Source organism: Cyphellophora attinorum (assembly GCF_001299255.1).
Source record: "Cyphellophora attinorum strain CBS 131958 chromosome Unknown Contig4, whole genome shotgun sequence".
NCBI lineage: Eukaryota > Fungi > Ascomycota > Eurotiomycetes > Chaetothyriales > Cyphellophoraceae > Cyphellophora > Cyphellophora attinorum.
The window spans coordinates 196,006-214,551 of record NW_017253232.1 but is presented as its reverse complement, the minus strand read 5'-3'; the positions used below and the strand labels follow the sequence as shown (position 1 = coordinate 214,551).

At 53.7% G+C, this 18,546-nt stretch overlaps 9 protein-coding genes across 9 annotated transcripts; 4 read left to right on the top strand and 5 right to left on the bottom strand.

Moving 5' to 3' along the window:
• Positions 1-259: 259 nt before the first annotated feature.
• On the bottom strand, positions 260-1,885 carry AB675_6171 (Protein kes1; the record flags this gene model as incomplete). The annotated part of the gene is made up of 1 exon (XM_018146442.1): positions 260-1,885. One exon carries the CDS (start codon positions 1,883-1,885, stop codon positions 260-262), a length of 1,626 nt encoding a protein of 541 aa, XP_018004102.1.
• Positions 1,886-3,302: 1,417 nt separating this feature from the next.
• Positions 3,303-3,782, top strand: AB675_6170 (uncharacterized protein; the record flags this gene model as incomplete). Its single annotated transcript, XM_018146441.1, has 1 exon — positions 3,303-3,782. The coding sequence occupies one exon, from the start codon at positions 3,303-3,305 to the stop codon at positions 3,780-3,782; it is 480 nt and encodes a 159-aa protein (XP_018003694.1).
• Positions 3,783-4,419: 637 nt separating this feature from the next.
• Positions 4,420-5,557, bottom strand: AB675_6169 (uncharacterized protein; the record flags this gene model as incomplete). The annotated part of the gene is made up of 2 exons (XM_018146439.1): positions 4,420-5,125; positions 5,178-5,557. 2 exons carry the CDS (start codon positions 5,555-5,557, stop codon positions 4,420-4,422), a joined length of 1,086 nt encoding a protein of 361 aa, XP_018003922.1.
• A 904-nt stretch (positions 5,558-6,461) lies between these two features.
• Positions 6,462-8,564, bottom strand: AB675_6168 (Pyrimidine pathway regulatory protein 1; the record flags this gene model as incomplete). Its single annotated transcript, XM_018146438.1, has 1 exon — positions 6,462-8,564. One exon carries the CDS (start codon positions 8,562-8,564, stop codon positions 6,462-6,464), a length of 2,103 nt encoding a protein of 700 aa, XP_018003851.1.
• A 443-nt stretch (positions 8,565-9,007) lies between these two features.
• AB675_6167 (Pyrimidine pathway regulatory protein 1) lies at positions 9,008-10,942 on the top strand (the record flags this gene model as incomplete). Its single annotated transcript, XM_018146437.1, has 1 exon — positions 9,008-10,942. One exon carries the CDS (start codon positions 9,008-9,010, stop codon positions 10,940-10,942), a length of 1,935 nt encoding a protein of 644 aa, XP_018003720.1.
• A 949-nt stretch (positions 10,943-11,891) lies between these two features.
• AB675_6166 (uncharacterized protein) lies at positions 11,892-12,430 on the top strand (the record flags this gene model as incomplete). Its single annotated transcript, XM_018146436.1, has 2 exons — positions 11,892-11,985; positions 12,069-12,430. The coding sequence occupies 2 exons, from the start codon at positions 11,892-11,894 to the stop codon at positions 12,428-12,430; spliced, it is 456 nt and encodes a 151-aa protein (XP_018003926.1).
• Positions 12,431-12,720: 290 nt separating this feature from the next.
• On the bottom strand, positions 12,721-14,487 carry AB675_6165 (Aromatic-L-amino-acid decarboxylase; the record flags this gene model as incomplete). The annotated part of the gene is made up of 2 exons (XM_018146435.1): positions 12,721-14,384; positions 14,439-14,487. The coding sequence occupies 2 exons, from the start codon at positions 14,485-14,487 to the stop codon at positions 12,721-12,723; spliced, it is 1,713 nt and encodes a 570-aa protein (XP_018003902.1).
• A 679-nt stretch (positions 14,488-15,166) lies between these two features.
• AB675_6164 (putative trans-2-enoyl-CoA, mitochondrial) lies at positions 15,167-16,384 on the bottom strand (the record flags this gene model as incomplete). The annotated part of the gene is made up of 1 exon (XM_018146434.1): positions 15,167-16,384. One exon carries the CDS (start codon positions 16,382-16,384, stop codon positions 15,167-15,169), a length of 1,218 nt encoding a protein of 405 aa, XP_018003794.1.
• A 268-nt stretch (positions 16,385-16,652) lies between these two features.
• On the top strand, positions 16,653-18,423 carry AB675_6163 (Glutamyl-tRNA(Gln) amidotransferase subunit A, mitochondrial; the record flags this gene model as incomplete). Its single annotated transcript, XM_018146433.1, has 2 exons — positions 16,653-16,863; positions 16,916-18,423. The coding sequence occupies 2 exons, from the start codon at positions 16,653-16,655 to the stop codon at positions 18,421-18,423; spliced, it is 1,719 nt and encodes a 572-aa protein (XP_018003986.1).
• Between the last annotated feature and the right edge of the window lie 123 nt (positions 18,424-18,546).

Genomic DNA, 18,546 nt, shown 5'->3' with positions numbered 1-18,546 from the left:
CGATTTCGATTGTCACTCCCTCGCTCCTGACACTGGGGAGAATTCGGGGAAAGAGTCTTGCCTTAGACGACGAACGTTGAGATTTTGATGAGATGCGGTGATACTGGAATGTCAAGAGGACTGCGCTCCTTCCCTCTACCTTCAAGCTGTCCACGGGTGCGCTCTTTCCTTGATAATGTTCCACAGGATTTTGCAGGAAGCAATGTGTCTGCTGTTTTTTGACACTGATATAGATGCAAGATTAACCGCCGCCCGTAAATCATCCTTTTCGGTGACCCGAATGTCGTTTCGATCGAGACGAATACTGAGCTCTGATGAATTCTTCCACAGCTGTCTGTTCTCTCAATGACATGTCGTCCACTCCGTTCGCCAATTCATCATCTTGGACTTCGCTCCGTCGGTCTTTGCCCTGCAATTGTGAGTCCACCTTATCTGCAGAAGTCGCTGGGGTATGGCCGTTGATTGCGCCTGCCTCGCTTGACATCCCGGTCGCAGCAGACGTTCTACGTTCGGCTGAATCCGACGTCCGGTCATGGCCATGCGGCTGCACTGCTGCGACACCGTTGACTTGGCTCTCTCGCTTAGCCGAACTCGGCTGCTGAGCGGAAGACGACGTGTTGTCTGGTCTCAGTCCGCCCCTCCAAGGCCTCTGCTTCTCGTCCCACGCCAGGGAATTAAATTTCCATATGCCCACGGTCTGCTCTTTGTCCAATTTGGTGCCGATACTGCTTCTGAGCTTTTCTGCCACAACATCTTCACCGACATCAGAGAAGAATAACCTCTGCCACGTCTTTCCCTCCTGTTCCTCCTGCTTCCGCATGTCTCTCTGGCCTTGCTCGACAATGTTCTTAGCACTGCTCGTGCCCTGCATGTCTCCCTTGTTCAAAGCTTTCCGTACATCCTTCCAGACCTGACGTGTCTCGTAGGGATCCATTTTCTCTTCTGGGACAAGTTGTAGATCTGCTGTAGGCATAGCTGCCACGTCCACCTCTTCAAGGACATGTCCGCTCTTGTCCTTGATTGTGAAGCTGCTGTCCCAGTTGCCACTTATCGTCCAAACGGGTGTGCCGGAACCGTGTGAAGACGCCTCTGAATGCTGGAAAACTTTCGCTTCGAACCCATTCTTCCCGCTCTTGCCACCACCGATTCCCAAAAATCCCTTACCCGAGAACTCCACTTCTGCTCCCCATCCACTTGTTGACGGAATATGGTAAGAACCACCCAGCTCAGGATATGGCGTGCCAGATAGAACGCCCTTGACTCGCACGTCTGGCAGCGGGATAAGGTACACCTCACCTTCATCATTTCCCTGCCCATTTCCGCCGGGAACCTTCCGTAACTTGAACAGAGCATACCCCATTTGCGCGATGTTGACGCTACCACTGCTCATACTGAAAGTGATCTCCTGTCTCGTAAATCCCTCAGCCTCAACACCTAGCTCATCATTCCACACCCTGCAGGCCGTCACCGGAGGATGATGCGAGACCTGTTCCGACACGAGATGCGTCCTTCCAATCCCCTGATCGCGATCCTCCGAATCCCACCAGCCGACGAAACACTCCCCTAGCACGGCGTTCAGCGGCTTCTTCACGCCACTGTTCGGGTCTCGTCCGGCGTACTGCTGGCCGCGTAGACTTGAGAGCCACCACTTGAGGACGCGAAGCATACGTTCTCCTGGGTCATTGCTTTGCGCTGGGGCGACGAAAGAGTCAAGGTGCTCTGCCCAGTATTGCGGGAGCTCGACGGTGGATTTTGTGTCGAGGACAAAGGGTGGTGCGGTGATTGTGGAGAGGTCGCCTCGAATTGTGGATAGGGAAGCGAGAAACTCGCGGAGGGTGGAGCGGTTCGCTGAGATGGCGTCGTCGGAGGGGGTTGAGTCTGGCATTGTGGTTGTTGTGTTGAATTCAAGTCGCTTCCAAATTGCTGGCAGATAGAATCGTCGACAGCAGGGCGCGGTGTCCTTTGCTAGGAATGAGACAGTGACCTTGCCAAACTCCAGACTCTCTGGACCTGTGAACGTGGTATATAGTGGTACTTCAGCTCGTCATGGGGTCCGGACAGCAGGTACTTTTAGGCATCACAATGAGTGGTGATGATGACTATAGACGAAGTCGCAACATAGCACTACTTGAGACCGCCGTGTTCTATAACCTCTATGAGCTATCTGCCTGTCTTACGCACTTATCGCCTCGTACGAACCAAACCAAGCCACACTCGACGAGGCGACCACATGCCTGCCAAGTCATACAGAAGAAGATGTGGTGAGGTCATGACCCACAGAGGTTTGCAGGGATCGCAAGATTGTTCCGCATCGCGACTGCCCTCGACGCGGCTCAGATCGCAGGCCTGGGATGATACTGATGGTCGCAAGTGTTCGAAGACTGCTACCAGATGTTGTAGGCATTCATCGTACAGGTGAATCACCCCATGCGTTTCGTGTCTGCAATCGCCTTGAGCGATAAGCGAGGAATCGTTGCCTGAATGTACGTAAGCGACTGCGGTAGTCTGGAGGCTTCATCAAGACCGGATGACTACGTCGATGCTGCACGACCGGATGACAAGATAATGAATTTCTGCCACTCGTTCGACCTGGGCTGCAAGACGTCAACGAAGAGCCGTGATCTACAACGCATTTCACTGTGCCGCGACAATCGTAAGGTCAGCGGCGTGACTTGGCCCTCTTCTCGAAACGAAGTTGTGTACGACGAAACACTTCTCTTAAAGTCGCGAATGCACTATTCCAGGAATGAACACATACACATATATTCTCACAGGAGAGCAGGCGAGTTGAGCATGCTGTAATGTATTTAGGCGATGGGAATAACCCTAAGAGCAAAGCGCGTCAAAGTGTATGCTGATGGTCTCTCTATACAGATGGTAATGGATCCGGCAACTCTCACCTCCTTCGCGAATGGTACCTTGCAGTGCAAGTTACCATGCAGCAGGTCCACCACTCGGCCTTCCTCAGCACCCCTTCGTCTGAGCTGCCAATAAAACGGATCACAGCAGCAAGCACCATGGAGGGCACCTGATATATAGTTGTTGTTGCGCAGCTCAGCTATGCGAACATGCTCAGGACAGCATGTCCCGATGGGTTTCAGCGAATTTTCGTAGTCGTCTGAGTATATATCGGCATCTCCGGCTTCTACTCGAGCTTCGACAGGGAAACCCTACAGATAAAGCCAAAATATCGTGTCGCAGGCTCTCTGCCCGTCGCCTCGTCCTCCTCAGAGACACAATCAACTCAGACCACCATCCAGTCAAGTATACAAGCACGACGAAAGCACCTTCTTGCATTCACCATGCACCTAACAAACATCCTCACGACCCTCCTCGTCGTCTCGCTCGGCGCAGCTAGACCGAATGGCGTTGGCATCCCCGAGACAGCCGCCATCGAGCCCCGCGAGACAGACACGGAGGCCACCGACCGTCTGCTCTTCGACACACCAATGTCCACCTTTCTCGACGCGAAACGCCTCCTCAACCCCAGCACTCTAGACTGGACTGACAATGGCTGCGGGGCTAAAGCAGACGACGTTATTACTGACCACCCGGACGGCTTCGATTTTCTGCCTGCCTGTCAACGCCATGATTTCGGGTACCGCAATTACAAGAAGCAGGGACGGTGCGACGATAGCGATAAGGCTAAGATCGACCAGAATTTTCGGGATGATATGGACAGAATTTGCGGGGCGGCTCCTGGCTTTATCAAGAAGCTGCAGTGTATGGGATATGCCGAAGTCTACTATCTCGGGGTGAGGGTTGGTGGGGATCTTTGTTAGGGGAAATGGAATCAGCCGACTCACTTCACCGGGCAGAGAGGGAAGTATGCGTGGCAGAAGAGCTTGCACTTCAATGCTGCCATGGGCGACTACCCTTTGCTTCCTGGCGCCTGGTGTACGCCCGAGTTCGACAACAAGGTCGCGCTGCCGACAGATTCACCGTTAAGGATGAAGAGAACATAGTCTGCAATGTTGGCAGTCCAAACCACCTTGTGAAAGACAACCTTCTCCTAGTTCTCACCGTTCTACCTTGTGAAAGACAAACTTCTTATCGTTCTCACCGTTCTACCTTCTTCGTAAAGGGGGTTGAGTCGTATCAACTCAAGGATGCCTGCGAAGCTGCGAGACCGGCTGATACAAACGCAGGAGTTGAACAGAGTGGCGATGAAGCTGTACAGAGCACCTCTACATGGCCGTCACTGACGCAAGGCCAGAGGCGCGACTTGACGCACATTCAATGATCAATCATACCCAAAACGACTGGCTGGACGTTCTGAGGTTGCGAATGCGCTGGACCAGAAACGAACGTATATGCATATTAGCAAAGGCGGCCGAGCCTATGTGCCGCAAAGAGCCTTGCGGACGGCACCAACGATATTCTATCGTGTCCTTCCGCTATGGTGCTACAAGACATAAGCTACGTTACAGCTTCCACAGCCACCATCAGACCTGCGGCGCTCATCTCTTTTGTGAGCCGCTGAGTAGCCTCTTTCATCGCCACGATTTGATCTGTCTCCGACCACAAAATCCTCTCTGCAGCGTCCATAGCCTCCCGTAGCGGCTGCCGAGTGGGCTCCTGGCCTCGAATGCGCTCATTTGCCATTTCTAACTGCTTTCTCGCTGTCCCAAATACCTCCCAGAACTCCGCCACGCGCGCTGGATACTTGGTCTGGTGAAGCTCGACTTCCCAGTCCTTCTGCTGGGGACCTTCCAGTATGCTTAGCCAGTCGGCCATATGCTTCCATCGATCCTCCTCAAGGCCTGGAAAGTGTACAAAGACGTCACCCTTTTCTCCTTCATATGCATGGTGGAATTCATATGTGTTGAACCATGGACGAGGCTGATATAGGACATGCTTGCGGTTCTCGGTCCGATTCAGCTCAAGATATAACGAGGTCTGCTCCAGGAAGCTGAGATCGATATCCGGGCGATGGTGCTCGTAGGTCATGGCGTTAGCGAGAAGTTCTAGGGACCATTTGTGGACCTTGATGAAGAACATCCCGGCATTGAAGCCTGATTGGTCTTTCGAGCCAAGGAAATGTATGTCAGAATGTTCCTCAGGCGGAAGGAAGACTGTCAGAGGAACTGCGGGATTGACGACCGCGGAATCCGCATCAAACCACCTTGGTCTCTTGTCAGCATTCCAGCCATCTCAATTCGAAACTGGGACCATACATTATCCACTTAGCAGCATGCTCGCCTTTGCTTAGTTCTGATACCATAGCGTGCATCAAACACAACAGCTTGTTCCAGACGCCATTGATAAGCTCCTTCCTGAGAATGTATGTGGGATAGCGATGTCTTTTCGCGTGCTTGATGTGAGTCTCGATGGCTCGCAAGTAGTAATCATTATCGCCATAAAGCATGGACACTTTTGCGACATCAGGCGCTATATAGTCCGCACGAGGGCCCTGAACGGACTCGTAGTCCAGAGGATTATATACGCTGAACACCTTCGACGTCTCTTGCATTTGCCTTTGTGGACCAAGCTGCCAGGCTGAGTTGTTATGTCTGTCGAGGGATTTGACTAGTAGTAAACAGCTGAACGCTGCCATTGCGGCTGTCAGAAAGAAGCGACATGGCCGCGAATAGGTTTCGCGCATGCTGGTAAGACTTGGCTCTCGTGGCTGCGCTACCTCTCAATAGATGTGGTCATATGAAAGTCTTTCTACGTTCGTACCCATGGCCAGAAGAAGTCCCGTGTGATTGATGTATTGCCGATGAGTAACATTGGGAAGGGTTTCGTGGTAAAAGAACACCATTCGACTTGACCAGTCGATCGGAGCACTGTAATTTCCGGCGGCTCAAGCCAGTATTACCCCTTCTCGCGCCTGAGTCCATGCCTGGTGTCTTCGGCTGCAGCTGCGTGCATCTCTTCGCGTCGCCGACCGCAGTCCATTGGCAATACGAACAAAGATCCGGCAGTCGCAACAAAGGGAGCATCTCGGGTGCCCCTTACACTTTATAGCAGTCCGGCCGCAAGCATTTTCCAAGTCACGCACAGACATCTCAGTAGGCGCAATGACCAGTCAGGCTGTACGCTCGTATTGTTGAGAGTCGTAGCACGAATCGTGCGAGAGCGCATCTCGTATACCAGTGCGGGTGGCTTATCTGATCAGGTAATGATCAAGACCCAATCTGGATGCTGTCAGTCTTTGACTGAAACAGCCAGTCGCTGTCTGCCAGGGGCACCCCGTATAACTTGACATCAAGATGCGATGACTACAATGCAATTAGGGCCTCCTGATCGCTCCTGTCCGCGGGAAAATGCGAAGAAAAGTCTTAAACCAGAGCTCAAATGAAGCTATTCTGGAGAAGTTGCCTGCCAGAGATGAAGTGACTGTGCCTACTAGAAGACACTCTGCTGGCTATTCAGGACTCAACGACTCCCGAAAGGGTTCGGGAAGGGAGCTATCACTCTCTCGCAGAACGAGAGCTATGCCTTTCTGAACGCCCTGATCATGCCATGCCGAACACGGCGTCCTGCTGCGGCAGGTTCACGGACTCGAGTAGATCCCAACCACCAACGAACTCCCCGGTCTGGGGCCCGTCACTAACACTGAAGTCCTCCCAGTTTATCGAAGCCATGTCAAAAGACGGAAGATCTTCGTTGCTGTAGGTGCGTCCGAAGCGAAGCTTGTCTAGCTGGGCCGTGCCAGGATATAGTAAGCGTGTTAGCTCCGAATCCTGAGCAGGTCCGAACGAAGTCAGCGAGGGTGATCGCCCAGAGAACACAGACTCTAGCAGGGGGCCGAGCAGTCTTTCGTAGACGCCTGCATAGTTCGACACCTCATTCCAGCCCTGGGCAGCAAGCGATAAAAAGTTCGCCGTGAAGACTTTAGTCATCTCAAAAATTTCGGATGCCTCGAAGCGGGCGGAAATTGTGTCGAATCCATGACGCAGACAAAAGAGAACGACCATTGAGTTTTCTAGCACGTGGTGTGCAATCAGCCACGATCTGCGATAGAAGCCACTCAGAATGTGTTCTCGCAGGCTTTTTGCAGATTGACAGGCGGCCTCAAAAGCGACCATCAGACTCCGCGGAGATGGCATGGGCATTCTGGGCGATGGACGATGAAGATTCGTCAGACCGTGGGCCAGTGTAAATTCCGTCAATTCATGCCCGTTGTTGTAGTCTTCGGACCACGCTTGGAGACGACTTTCCATAAGCATCAGCCAATCCTCCCACGTCTGCCCGGGGTCAAGTGGTTTCCCTTGGAAGTGAACCTCGGTCATGACTGACTGAAGCCGCCTGAAGTGGCACCAGCGAAGCATATGTATCTTGGTCTGGGTACCCGTTGAGTCGACAGACGTTGGGTGGATGTGTCTATCATCCAGTATTGAAGGAAAGTGTGCGTCGATAGTCTGATCAGGGATGGACACAGGGCGTTGTAGAGCAGAGCAAATGGATCTATCGAACATGTAGGCTGACCAGAAGATGCGACGCCGAAGGTCAAGGGTGACTTTATCGAAGGCCAACGCATCAGGAGCCTCTCGGTGGAGCCCAAGTTCGAGACAAGCTCTCATTGCCGCTCCGGTCAACATCCATACGTTGGCTAAGCGAGGGTTTATGGATGCGTACTGGAGAATGAGTAATGTTACCTGAATACCGGCGAGATCTGAAGGTATCTTAGAATTTGCGGACAGGTGCTGGATGCCCTCTTCGAAAAGAGACCCCGAGAACATCATATGTTTGGCTTCGTGACCGGTCTTTGAGCTGCCTAGCGTTGCCGATACCGCCAGCATGAGGTATATGATAAGGAAGTCGTATGATGGAGGCACCGATCGAAGGTAGCGATCAGGTAGTGCTTGCAACGTTGATAAGACAGTATCGAGTTGTTGCCAGAGAGCGGGAGCGTACAGGATCGGGAAGATAGGATAGACCTTGCTCATATATTTCTTTATCAAGCTCCGGACGATGTTGGGCGGAATGCTGTGAAGAATAGCACAGGTGACCTCGGTTTGCGACCTCGACACAGACTTCCGACGAATGCCTCGTGGGCTCTCTGTTGTCATCGCTTTCGATGGCGTTAGACTCATACGTATTCGGGCCACGAGGTCGGTGATTCCAGGTCCAGACGGGAGGATCGCGAATATCATGGCTTGGATCTCGTCACTTTTCATGGCCTCGTCTCGGACAGCATCTCGTTCTCTGTGAGCTACTGGCGTGACGGGTGAGGGCTCCGTCAGAGCAGAAATACTGTGACGATGGCTATCCCTTCTCGTGATAGGAGACAGTATTGGAGGCAGTTGATTTGGTGGGGGCTGACTGGTATCGATGTGGAGGCCGGTAGTTGTGGTGGGCATGCCCACGAGGATATCAGAGGCGTTGAGGTCCTCCAGGTGACCATTGCTTGCCAGTTCCGCCTCGATTTTTGCAAGCTCAGACTCAAGATGCTGGACGATACTGCGTGGAATGTTTGGATCCTGATCTTTGGAGCTGTAGCCTGTACAAGCCGTCTTTGCGGTGACGCATTGGCCGCAAGGAATTGCACGATCACACTTGATCTTTCGCCGGCGGCACCTCGCGCACGACAACACCGAGCGCCGGCACTCGGACATGGCTAACGTGTGCTCGGGACTGATTAAGACCAATGTCGCTGCCGTTGATTTGTCTTGACGATCACATCAGAGCCTGCTGGTCTTTATGAGGCGACAACCAGGTTAAGGTCAGGAACTGAAGACGACCGAAACTCCAAGTCCGAGAGTCAACCTGTGTGATTTTAGCGGCGGCTAGCGCCCCCGCGCGCTCGTGAGTCGGAGTCCCCTCCATGGCCGATCGCATCTTATCGGCGACGTTGCACCTTATCCCGGCCCGGGCGTTATCTCAGATGATCGTTCATCCTCGGTCCTCTTCATCTTGCTGGTGTTGCAATAGACAAAAGTTGTGTCACTAACAGAGAGCGCGACTCCGAATGCTTATATGATATTACGAGGCTGTCAGACGCACAAATCCTCAGGAGAAGAGCGCCTCTTGCTCATATCCGTTCCGACGCGTTGGGACCATGGACGAGACAACGAACATCTCCGAAGCCGAGCTAACTCGTCTGCTGCCTACGTGCCAACGTTGTCGCAGACTTCGACGCAAGTGCGACACCCAGCTGCCGGCGTGCCGGCTGTGTCAGAAGGGCAAAGCTGAGTGCACTTTCTTCGATCATGCCTTGCAGCAGAATCTGCCTCGAAGCTATGTCCACGAGCTTCTGATTAGACTGAGTCGTTTACGAGCTGCTCAGTCTGCAAGCAACGGCGGCGAACCAGTCCAGAGTACTTTTAAGTATCCTCCAATACAACACAGCCGCAATCTTTCCGCGGTCTCAAGCCTGACAGAGCCTCCAATCTCGGCACCTGGCAATGGCAATGGCAATGGCTGGGGTACAGATACCAGTGACATATCCTTTGATAAGCACTTCATTCTACGCAATGCCAATCCGACTTGTTGGCAATTCTTTGGGAGCAGCTCTGCCTACTCCTTAGCGATCGAGGTCATTGTCCATGCTCAGGCTCGTTTGGGACAGATAACATTTCCTGGCATCTATTCACACGGCAAATACTGGCTTGACACCCATCGGCTCACTGATAATCTGGCCACGTCTCGAGGCAGACCAGCTCCTGACCAGGCTGAAATTGACAGCCTCTTCCGGCTCTATTCGGTAACTACGAACTCGATGATGAATGTGCTCGATCTAGACGAAGTTTATGCCGACATTCCGATCTATCTGCGCTACACGGGATCGAACAATCGATACCTGTCGGGATCTGAAGCATATCAGTTCTTCAGGATCAGCATGGTCTGCGCAATCGCAGCTGCCAACAAGGGTAGACATCATCCTGAGTACATACAAGAATCTCTTGCGTACTATTCCGAAGCGCTGGAATGCGTGGAGGAGGTCACATCCGATGTGACTGTCGAATCGCTTCAAGCTCTGATGTTGCTTATTTTCTTTGCATTGTTCCACCCACGGAAAGGCGACATCTGGAAGTTGCTCGATTTCGCCTGCCGTTTGAGCGTCGAACTTAACTACCACTCCGAGCCCAACGACGAGTTCGAAAGCGAAAAAGCGAGGCGAAAGCGACGGGGCATCTTCTGGGCATTGTATACCGTTGAGCGCACCATTGGCCAGCATTTCGGCCGGCCAGCAGACTTGACGGAAGAGATCATCACAGCCGAATATCCCGTCACAATCCATGATGCCGCTGCCGCAAGTGCCGATCCTGAAGCTCTGCAGTTCATCCTCTCCTCGCACTACTATCGGCTCACCTATATGCGTTCGGAGATCTTCCGGGAACTTTATCTTCCTGTCACAGCCCCCGAACTGCCGCGTGAGTGGTATGAGCTACGCCTGTCCAACATCTTATCTTGGCGTCGCGAGCTCGAATATCTTGATCAGATTACCGGCGTGGGAGCAATGACCTGCGAGATGGGGTTCGATAGCTCAATCTGCTTTCTCTTTCAGCCGCTTGTGCTAAGAGCTCTAGCTACAACGAAAGAGGCCGTGATTCCCGCAGAATGTCTGGATGTCATCCCACGGGAAAGCTATCACTCAGCCTGCCGCGTTATCGACTTCTATGACAAGCTGTTTCGTGGCTCCGAAGACAGCCCAGAGGGGCAATACCCCATCAGCATTCTTTCGGCCCACTACATACACCAGGCTGCATTGACCATCATGGCGCATTGCTTACTCGCCATTGACGGCCGGCTGCCTGTGGTCAACTTCTCTTCCCACATGAGCGGGGATGCTCAGGGACCAGTCGACTTCCATGGCGTTGTCGATATTGCGCAGATGTCTCTCGAGTTGTTGGACCGCTTGGGAAAGATGTTTGCTGGCATGATCGGCCTGTTCGACGTTTGCAAAACCCTGCACGACAAGGTACTACCAGCAATGGAGCGCAGTGGGTTCATCAATAGAGATCCTCTGCCAGGACCTAGTGTTTATCCATGAGCCTGCCTGCAAACAGAGACGTCGATACAGCCCTTCCCAGGTAACATTGACACGTAGTCGACCGCGCTTCGAGAGCAGATGTGCAGCATCAACGCTTCATATGGTAGCTCTGAAGCGCGCATCCAAGCAAATCTTGAGGTGCTAGTTTCATTATTTGTGGACCACAAATGCCATGTAACTTCCTGAATGAGGAACACCCGCAGCAGATGTCTGAGAGACGGGAAGTGCTACCGACAAGCTGTCGTCAACCAAGAAGGGTGACTAAGATGTCTTCGTGGATACTACGATCGTACCTGCTACAGTGACGCCCGTTGATGCCAAAGGTGCACGTTGGTTGCCTCGATGCGGGTGGCTCCTGCCTCGTTACAATCATTCGTCTACGTTGCGAACATCACTGATGAATTCACTCGAACCTAGCTCACTACTCCATAGGCCGCCAATATCTCTTGCTTCATCAACAGCAATACTTAAACAGAACACATATCGTAAAGCAACTAGTAGTCACTCATTCGAACGCGATTCTAGCACGGAGTCTGTCTTTCGACAACATTGCCAGCACTTCTTTCACGGCAAACGATCTCTCTGCACAACAACGTGCCCGTCGAAGGCCACCCATCATTCGGTCACCACCATGTCGTCCTCCCGCCTTCCTCCGACGCGTCCGAAGTCACTGCCTGAAACACGAACTCGAAGCAGTACCCGAAGCGCACAGAGCAGCCCATAGGAGGGTGATGCCTCGTGCACTCAGGAAACTTCCAAGTCTTCGCTCGGCACATCTTGTTGCATTCAGGAGGGGGTCGCAGACAACAACTTAGGTTTCAATGTCGTGCAAGCAGCTAGCAGACGGCTCCGCGCCTCTGTTCATCGACTAGTCCATAGGCTATCCAATGCCAAACTAGTCCTGTTGCGTCTGGAACATGAGGGTACGGTCCGGCAGAACGAAAGCCGCATGTCTGACTGGCTCGACGGATGCATTGCACGACTCGAAATCTCCTTCGGGCCATGGTTTCCGCTGATTGCAGACGAAATCGTGAAGATCAATGGTAAGTGACAATGATCATGCACTCTACTCATACTACGAGGAAAACCCTATCTTTCCTACCAGTGTGGCTGATCTGTGCACCAGGAACAATCGAGGACACCGATTCTGCGATGCGACGTGCCGCAATGCCTCCCGAATGGTTCGGTCCCGCACAGTCGCGGCTTTCCGAAGCAGCACGCAGGCCAGTGACCCCTCCTCTCGGCTACCTTTATGTGTCCTCCGATCAGTCAATATCAGGCAGTTCATCAGACACATCAGGCGAGCTCGTCACGCCGCCTGAAAGACCTACGCCATGTCCTGCGAACCCCGCCGCATATCAGAATAGGCTGCGAGTCCGCCATGGTGCTGATGTTGCTCTCCCGCACTCCAAGATATCAAAGCTACGACTACCGTCACCTCCTGGTCGCAAGATGCCTCTCCGCGCTTACCGGAGAAGGCGAATGTAAGGAAGGGATCCCGCCACAAGCGGAATGGATGCGTGGCCCCGAATATCACAACAACACGCAGCTTGGGCTGGTCAAGGGACGTAAGAAAGGCCATGAGGCCTGGTGTGCTTTCGAAGTTGATGCAAGTCCAGTCACTCATTAGCTTGCTTCTCTATAGTTCGAAACCTGTCCAATGATCAGCATTCACATTCACTCAGACTGTTGACTGCCTCATTTATGCAACGACTGCTGCATCCTGACAACGGGAAGCCGTCGGCTACCTATTGCAAACGTCGCCCTGCGCAGCAGCTCTATGGCTGACCTCGTTCACGCCTCCACTCGCCCAGCACCTCTTCTGTCACTTTCAGAATCTCCTCCCACGCCTCGCGAATGTACTTCTCCTCAGCATTCGCATTGCCACTGACGACTCTGATGAATGTCTTCCCTCCAGCCGTCGATCCGGTGAGGAAGACTTCGCCACGTTCGTTGATCAGGTCGGTGATATTCTTCGTGAGTGTGTTGGCGGTCGTTTCTGCTGCTTTTGACGCTGATGCTGAGCCGTTGAGAGTGTGCTCGCCGTTCGTCGAGGAGAACGTTGGCGTGGATGTTCCATTAGTCGCTGCGGCAGTCGCGGCCACAGATTTGAGAGGCGTCTTCGCCGGTACATCAGGCAGTGGCGCCTTCACACCCTCTTCAATATGACCGTTGCCGTTGACAACCGCCTTTGCCTCAAACAACTCCGGCTTCAACCGAAAACACGTCAGAGCAAACGCCGGCCGCGCGACAACCTCAAACAAATCCCTCCTCTCCCCAACCAACCCCGCAAACAACTCCCCCAATCTAATCGTCCTTGAGATATGCTCCCGCATCCCCTCCAGCCCAAAAGTCCTTACCACAAACCAAATCTTCAACGCCCTGAACCGCCTCCCCAGCGGAATCTGCCAGTCCCGATAGTCCGTGACCATGCCCGAATCGCTCGCCTTGTTCTCGTAGTACGGCGCCGACACCGACAATGCACGGGTCAGGTCCGTGCGGTTCTGGACGTATAGCATCGAGGCATCAAAGTTGACGAGCAGCCATTTGTGCATGTTCATGTTGAAGCTGTCTGCTATGGACATGTGGTGCGAGTACTTGTTGGCGTATTCGGGGAGAATGAGGGCTGCGCCGGCGTACGCGGCGTCGACGTGCACCCAGATGTTGGGGTGTTGGCGGAGGATTGGTGCGAGGGAGGCGAAGTCGTCGACAGAGCAGGTTGAGGTGGTGCCCAGTGTGAGGGTGATGTAGTAGGGCTCGAGGCCTTGAGCGGCGCATTCGGCGAGGGTGCTGGCGAGGGATTGGCCGGTGAGGGCGAGGTCGTCGGTGTAGGAGGTTGGGATGGCGCGGAAGCGCGTGCCGGCTATGCGGGCGCCTTTGGCGGTGGAGGAGTGGGTTTGGTCGGAGGAGAGGGCGATGAGCTTGCCTCGGAGGGTGGAGATGCGGTCTTCCCATTCGGGAGTGTTGGGTTGAAGGTTTTCGGAGGTGCATTTTCGGTGGAGGTAGCGTTCGCGGGCGGCGACCATGCAGGTGACGATGGCTTCGGAGGCGGAGCCTTGGATTGTGCCGCCGCCGCCGTTGGGGGAGGTGGAGAGGAAGGACGGGGGGAGGGAGAAGGCTTGGCACATCCAGTCTGTGACGACGGTTTCGAGCTCGGTGCAGGCGGGCGAGCAGAGCCAGTTGAAGGCTGGGGCGGTGAAGGCGGCCGAGTACATCTCGCCGATGATGGAGGGGTAGGTGACGCATGCTGGGAAGAAGGCCATGAATTTCGGGGATTGCCAGTGTGTGAGGCCGGGGATGATTTTGCTGGAGATGTCGGGTTGGATGTCGGACCATGGTTGTGGTTTGGTGGGTGCTGAGGTGGGGATCTGTGGTGCGAGATAGCCTGGCTTGATTTGTGGGAGAACGGGTAAGGATGCTATGTTCTTGTTGTAGGAGATGACTGAGGAGGGGTGTTAGCATTTTCTTAGATTGTCGTGCACAGTGATGTGCTCACTCTCTTCGATTGCAGACTGAGCCGCCTGGCGAAAGGCGTCTGCGTCCATGTTGGAGACTTTGACAGATGTCTGTGAGATGCGCCTGGACTGTATGGTAGGCCGGGCTGTAGAGCAGCAAGGCCGCTGTCTGTGAAGGTTCCTTGATCTCAGGATTGACCGGGCGGCTAGCATGTAGGTACACTTATACTAACCTCAACAGCGTCGGCTGTCCTCAGTCCGGCCGGCAGTATGCTGGATTGACCTTACCCATTCATATACCGCATTCAGTAACGACTGGATCTCCCAGCAAGCCGTGTCTGCCAGTGATTACTGTTCCCATTGCAAGACACTTCTAGAAACACAGTAGTGCGCAGATGTAGTCACCCTGGACTCAATCAGAGTTGCCAACCCGCCACTAATTCCGTCTTTCCGTCCTAGCGGAAATTTCTGCCCTTTGAGTCTGGGTGAACTTTGTGGATCTTGGCGGGGAAGGGCGTCGTGAACCCGCTGTGGCCGGGGAGTTTCTGGCGAGCACTTTGCACATGTTTTCTCCGATGTATTGCAAAGGGCGTGGAGGGGAGGTGTGCAGGTGCTATTGGCGTGTGTGGCAGCGCCGTTTCCGTGAAGAAAGAGTGAAAAAGGATGCGAAGAATGGCTTAGTGCCTGATCTTACATGCGATGCATGGCTCCACATGGAACTCCTGATACACACAGTACGATGTATCTAGAGCCACTATCCTGATACGTACTACACGTCCAGCTTTTCGAACGTGAAGACGCCCTTTCCAGCTCTGAACCCACCTAGTGTCCCTTGAACGGCTGCGCTCAAAGTCGACACCTCGGTATCCCACCCCCAACTGCACTCCTCGACCGGAATGTCTTTGAACTTGCCGTTCCTTGTAAGCTGGAGGATATCATCCACGGTCTGCTTCTTCAGATCGGGATGATTGTCGCTCCATCTGCTGACCCAGAAGCCAGTGAACTTCAGCTCTTTGAAGATCAGCATTGACGCTGGGAGCGCAAGTGGCTGCTTGCTCATTGCACCGTATGTGACCATGGTCGTTCCGGGGCTGAGGAACTTTGCAAGGGCTACTCCTGGCTTGCCTCCCACGCAGTTCAAGCCGACCTTGACCTCTTCTCGACCGCCGCGAGTCCATTCCTTGATCTGGTCTTTCATGCCCTTACCTTGTAACTCCTCCTCGGTAATGACTTGCGTCGCACCAAGACCATAGAGCTCGTCCTTTAACTTCTGTTCCTCGGTTTTGTCTTCCCGGCCTCGGATGACGTTGATGCTTTTGATGCCCCATTCTCTGCCAAGTTGTATAGCAGCGCGGCCAACACCACTGTTGGCCCCGTTCTGAATGAACCATTCATCGCCTCTGAAACCCCACGTGGCAAAGTCGAGAAGCATGCGGTACGCTGTGCAGGGGTTGACCGACACTGTTCCAACCTGTAAGGGCGAGAGTCCTGTCTTGTCCTCGATCTTGTGGAGTTGACTCTCGTCGACGGCCATGTGTGTCCGCCATGTGCCCATCCCAGTATATTTCATCACTACCCAATCGCCCTTTTGCAATCCTTTGACAGAAGATCCGACGCTCATGACTTCGCCCACTCCTTCATTGCCACCAACAGCTGCGGGTTCAGTGGTGCCCAAGAGGGTGTTCATCTCCGGCTTGGAAGGGTAGACGCCTTGTATCTGATTGACATCTGCGGGATTGATGGGACATGTGAGCATGCGCACCACAACGCCTGAGCCGGAAGGCGGAGAGATCGAGTGACCATGGACACTGAGGACATCTTTCGGCTCCCCATACTTCGAGTATACCAGTGACTTGGCCTGTGTGTAGCCGTAGCTCGTTATAGTACGCCGGCGATCCAGTGGGAATGTAGCGAGACTCCTGTGACGTAGAGCTGGGCTGGCTGCACTGACTCGCAGACCGCCAGCCAGCGGACGCAGTGCGGTCATCCCGTACGTCTTAGTCTCCCAAGGAAGAGCTGTGCAGCAAATGCAACTGCCTAGGGAAGAGTCGAAGGCATCCGTGCAAGTTGTAAGACAACAAGCAGGTGCCGATGCAGAAGTTGAGCTTGCAGAACTGCGCGCAATGAGTCGTGACCTCCAAAACTTTTGTTCTCCAACCGCGACTGCTTCAAGCCGCTGCCGCTCTTAACGACATCAACACACCAACTCTTCTGATCAGCTACTGTCTTCAGCCTGACAGCGCACCGGATGGTTGATGCCGCGTGTCTTCAAAGGGTTTCGCGATCCCAGGGCTCTCACGAGACTAGCTTATGATGTTCACGTGCAGTCTGCTCGACTGGCGCTTGGCTCACATGATCACTCCAACATATTCATCGCGCGCCCAGACCCAGCAGAGACACAACGCCTAAAGGAATGGGCAAGCGCCGCCAAAGGACGGCATTGGAGGGAATGGAAGGATGGGAAGCGTAAGTCTGGCCATGGTCTACAGGATCCTCCGACTGACCATACTTGCTACAGAGCTACCCATCTCACCCAACGATGGCTTCACTGTCGCAGTGAAAGACAATATCGTCACCACCCACCTGCCCACGTCATCTGCATCCGATATCCTTCGTGGATATGTCCCTCCGACAAAAGCGACCGTTGTGAGGCTCATGGAAGAAGCGGGCATTGCCGTTGTTGGTAAAACCAACATGGACGAATTTGGCATGGGGTCTCACACTCTACATTCCGCCTTTGGTCCTATGAGCCAGCCGTACTCGAAATTGTCCGTTGGCGGCAGCTCCGGCGGCAGTGCGCTTGCAGTCGCCGCAGAGCACTGTCATATGGCTCTTGGGACTGACACTGGAGGGTCGGTGAGGCTACCCGCAGCATATCTCGGTCTTTTCGGATTCAAGCCTTCCTACGGCAGGATATCTCGCTACGGTGTTGTGCCCTACGCCAATTCTCTGGACACAGTCGGTATCTTGACAAAAAATCCGCTGGACATGCAACTCCTGTTCCGTGTCTTGGACAGGCCTGACCCAAACGATCCGACTTGTCTCACAGCAGCTACCAGAGACAGAATAGCGACGAGACGTGCACAATTCCTTGCAAAACGCCGGCAGAACATTGTTCGCACTGTATCTGTCAATAAATATTTCGAAAGATCTCTCCAGAGAAGTGACCTCCTGTATCGGGGGAGAGGTCCTTTCAAGCCGACTCGGTTCACATATCATCGGAGTCGTAGAAGACGCCGTATAGGTGTGCCAAAAGACTACAATATTGCTGAGATGCAGCCTGAAGTTCGGACAGCCTGGCGAAACACCATCACCTTGTTGATCAAACTCGGCCACGAAGTTGTCCCTGTGGACCTTCCGACGACCCAACACGCCTTATCGGCATACTACATCCTCGCCCCAGCTGAAGCCTCCTCGAATCTTGCCAAATACGACGGTGTGCGGTACGGCCCTGTGCGGACACCTGACTCTGCGGATGCTGATGATGGCGTCCTCTACTCGGCCCATCGTGGCGAGCTGTTCGGGGAGGAGGTCAAGCGCCGTATCCTGCTCGGCGCCTTTTCTCTCTCTGCTGGCGCAATTGACAACTACTTCCTTCAGGCCCAGAAGGTTCGCCGCCTGGTGCAAGATGACTTTAATCGAGTCTTCCGCATGGATCATCCTCTACTAGAGGAAGAAACCGGTGTAGAGAATGGGGTTGACTACCTCCTGTGTCCAACCGCACCAACGACACCACCGAGTCTGGAAGAGCTCCAGAAGGAGACCGACCCTGTTGAAACGTATATGAACGATGTCTTCACTGTACCGGCTAGTCTAGCTGGACTGCCAGCATACAGCTTTCCCGCGCCGCCTGCCGCCGGAAAGAAGATGGAAGACGAGTCACGTTCTGTTGGCATGCAGATTATTGGACAGTACGGCGACGATTTCGCGGTGATGCAGTTCGTCAAGTCTTCGATCTGGGCTCGAGTCGAATGGGGTCTGGACGGTGCTGTGCGGCCGCTTACGAACGCACCGAAGGTCGCTTGATCGGCACAAACGGGAACACCAGCATCATATGCGAAGAAAAGCAGATGCATTGGCACATCGTGTAGCTATTATGACTGGCATAGATCGTCAGAACATGTATCTATGCAAGTTTGGGGGTCGTAC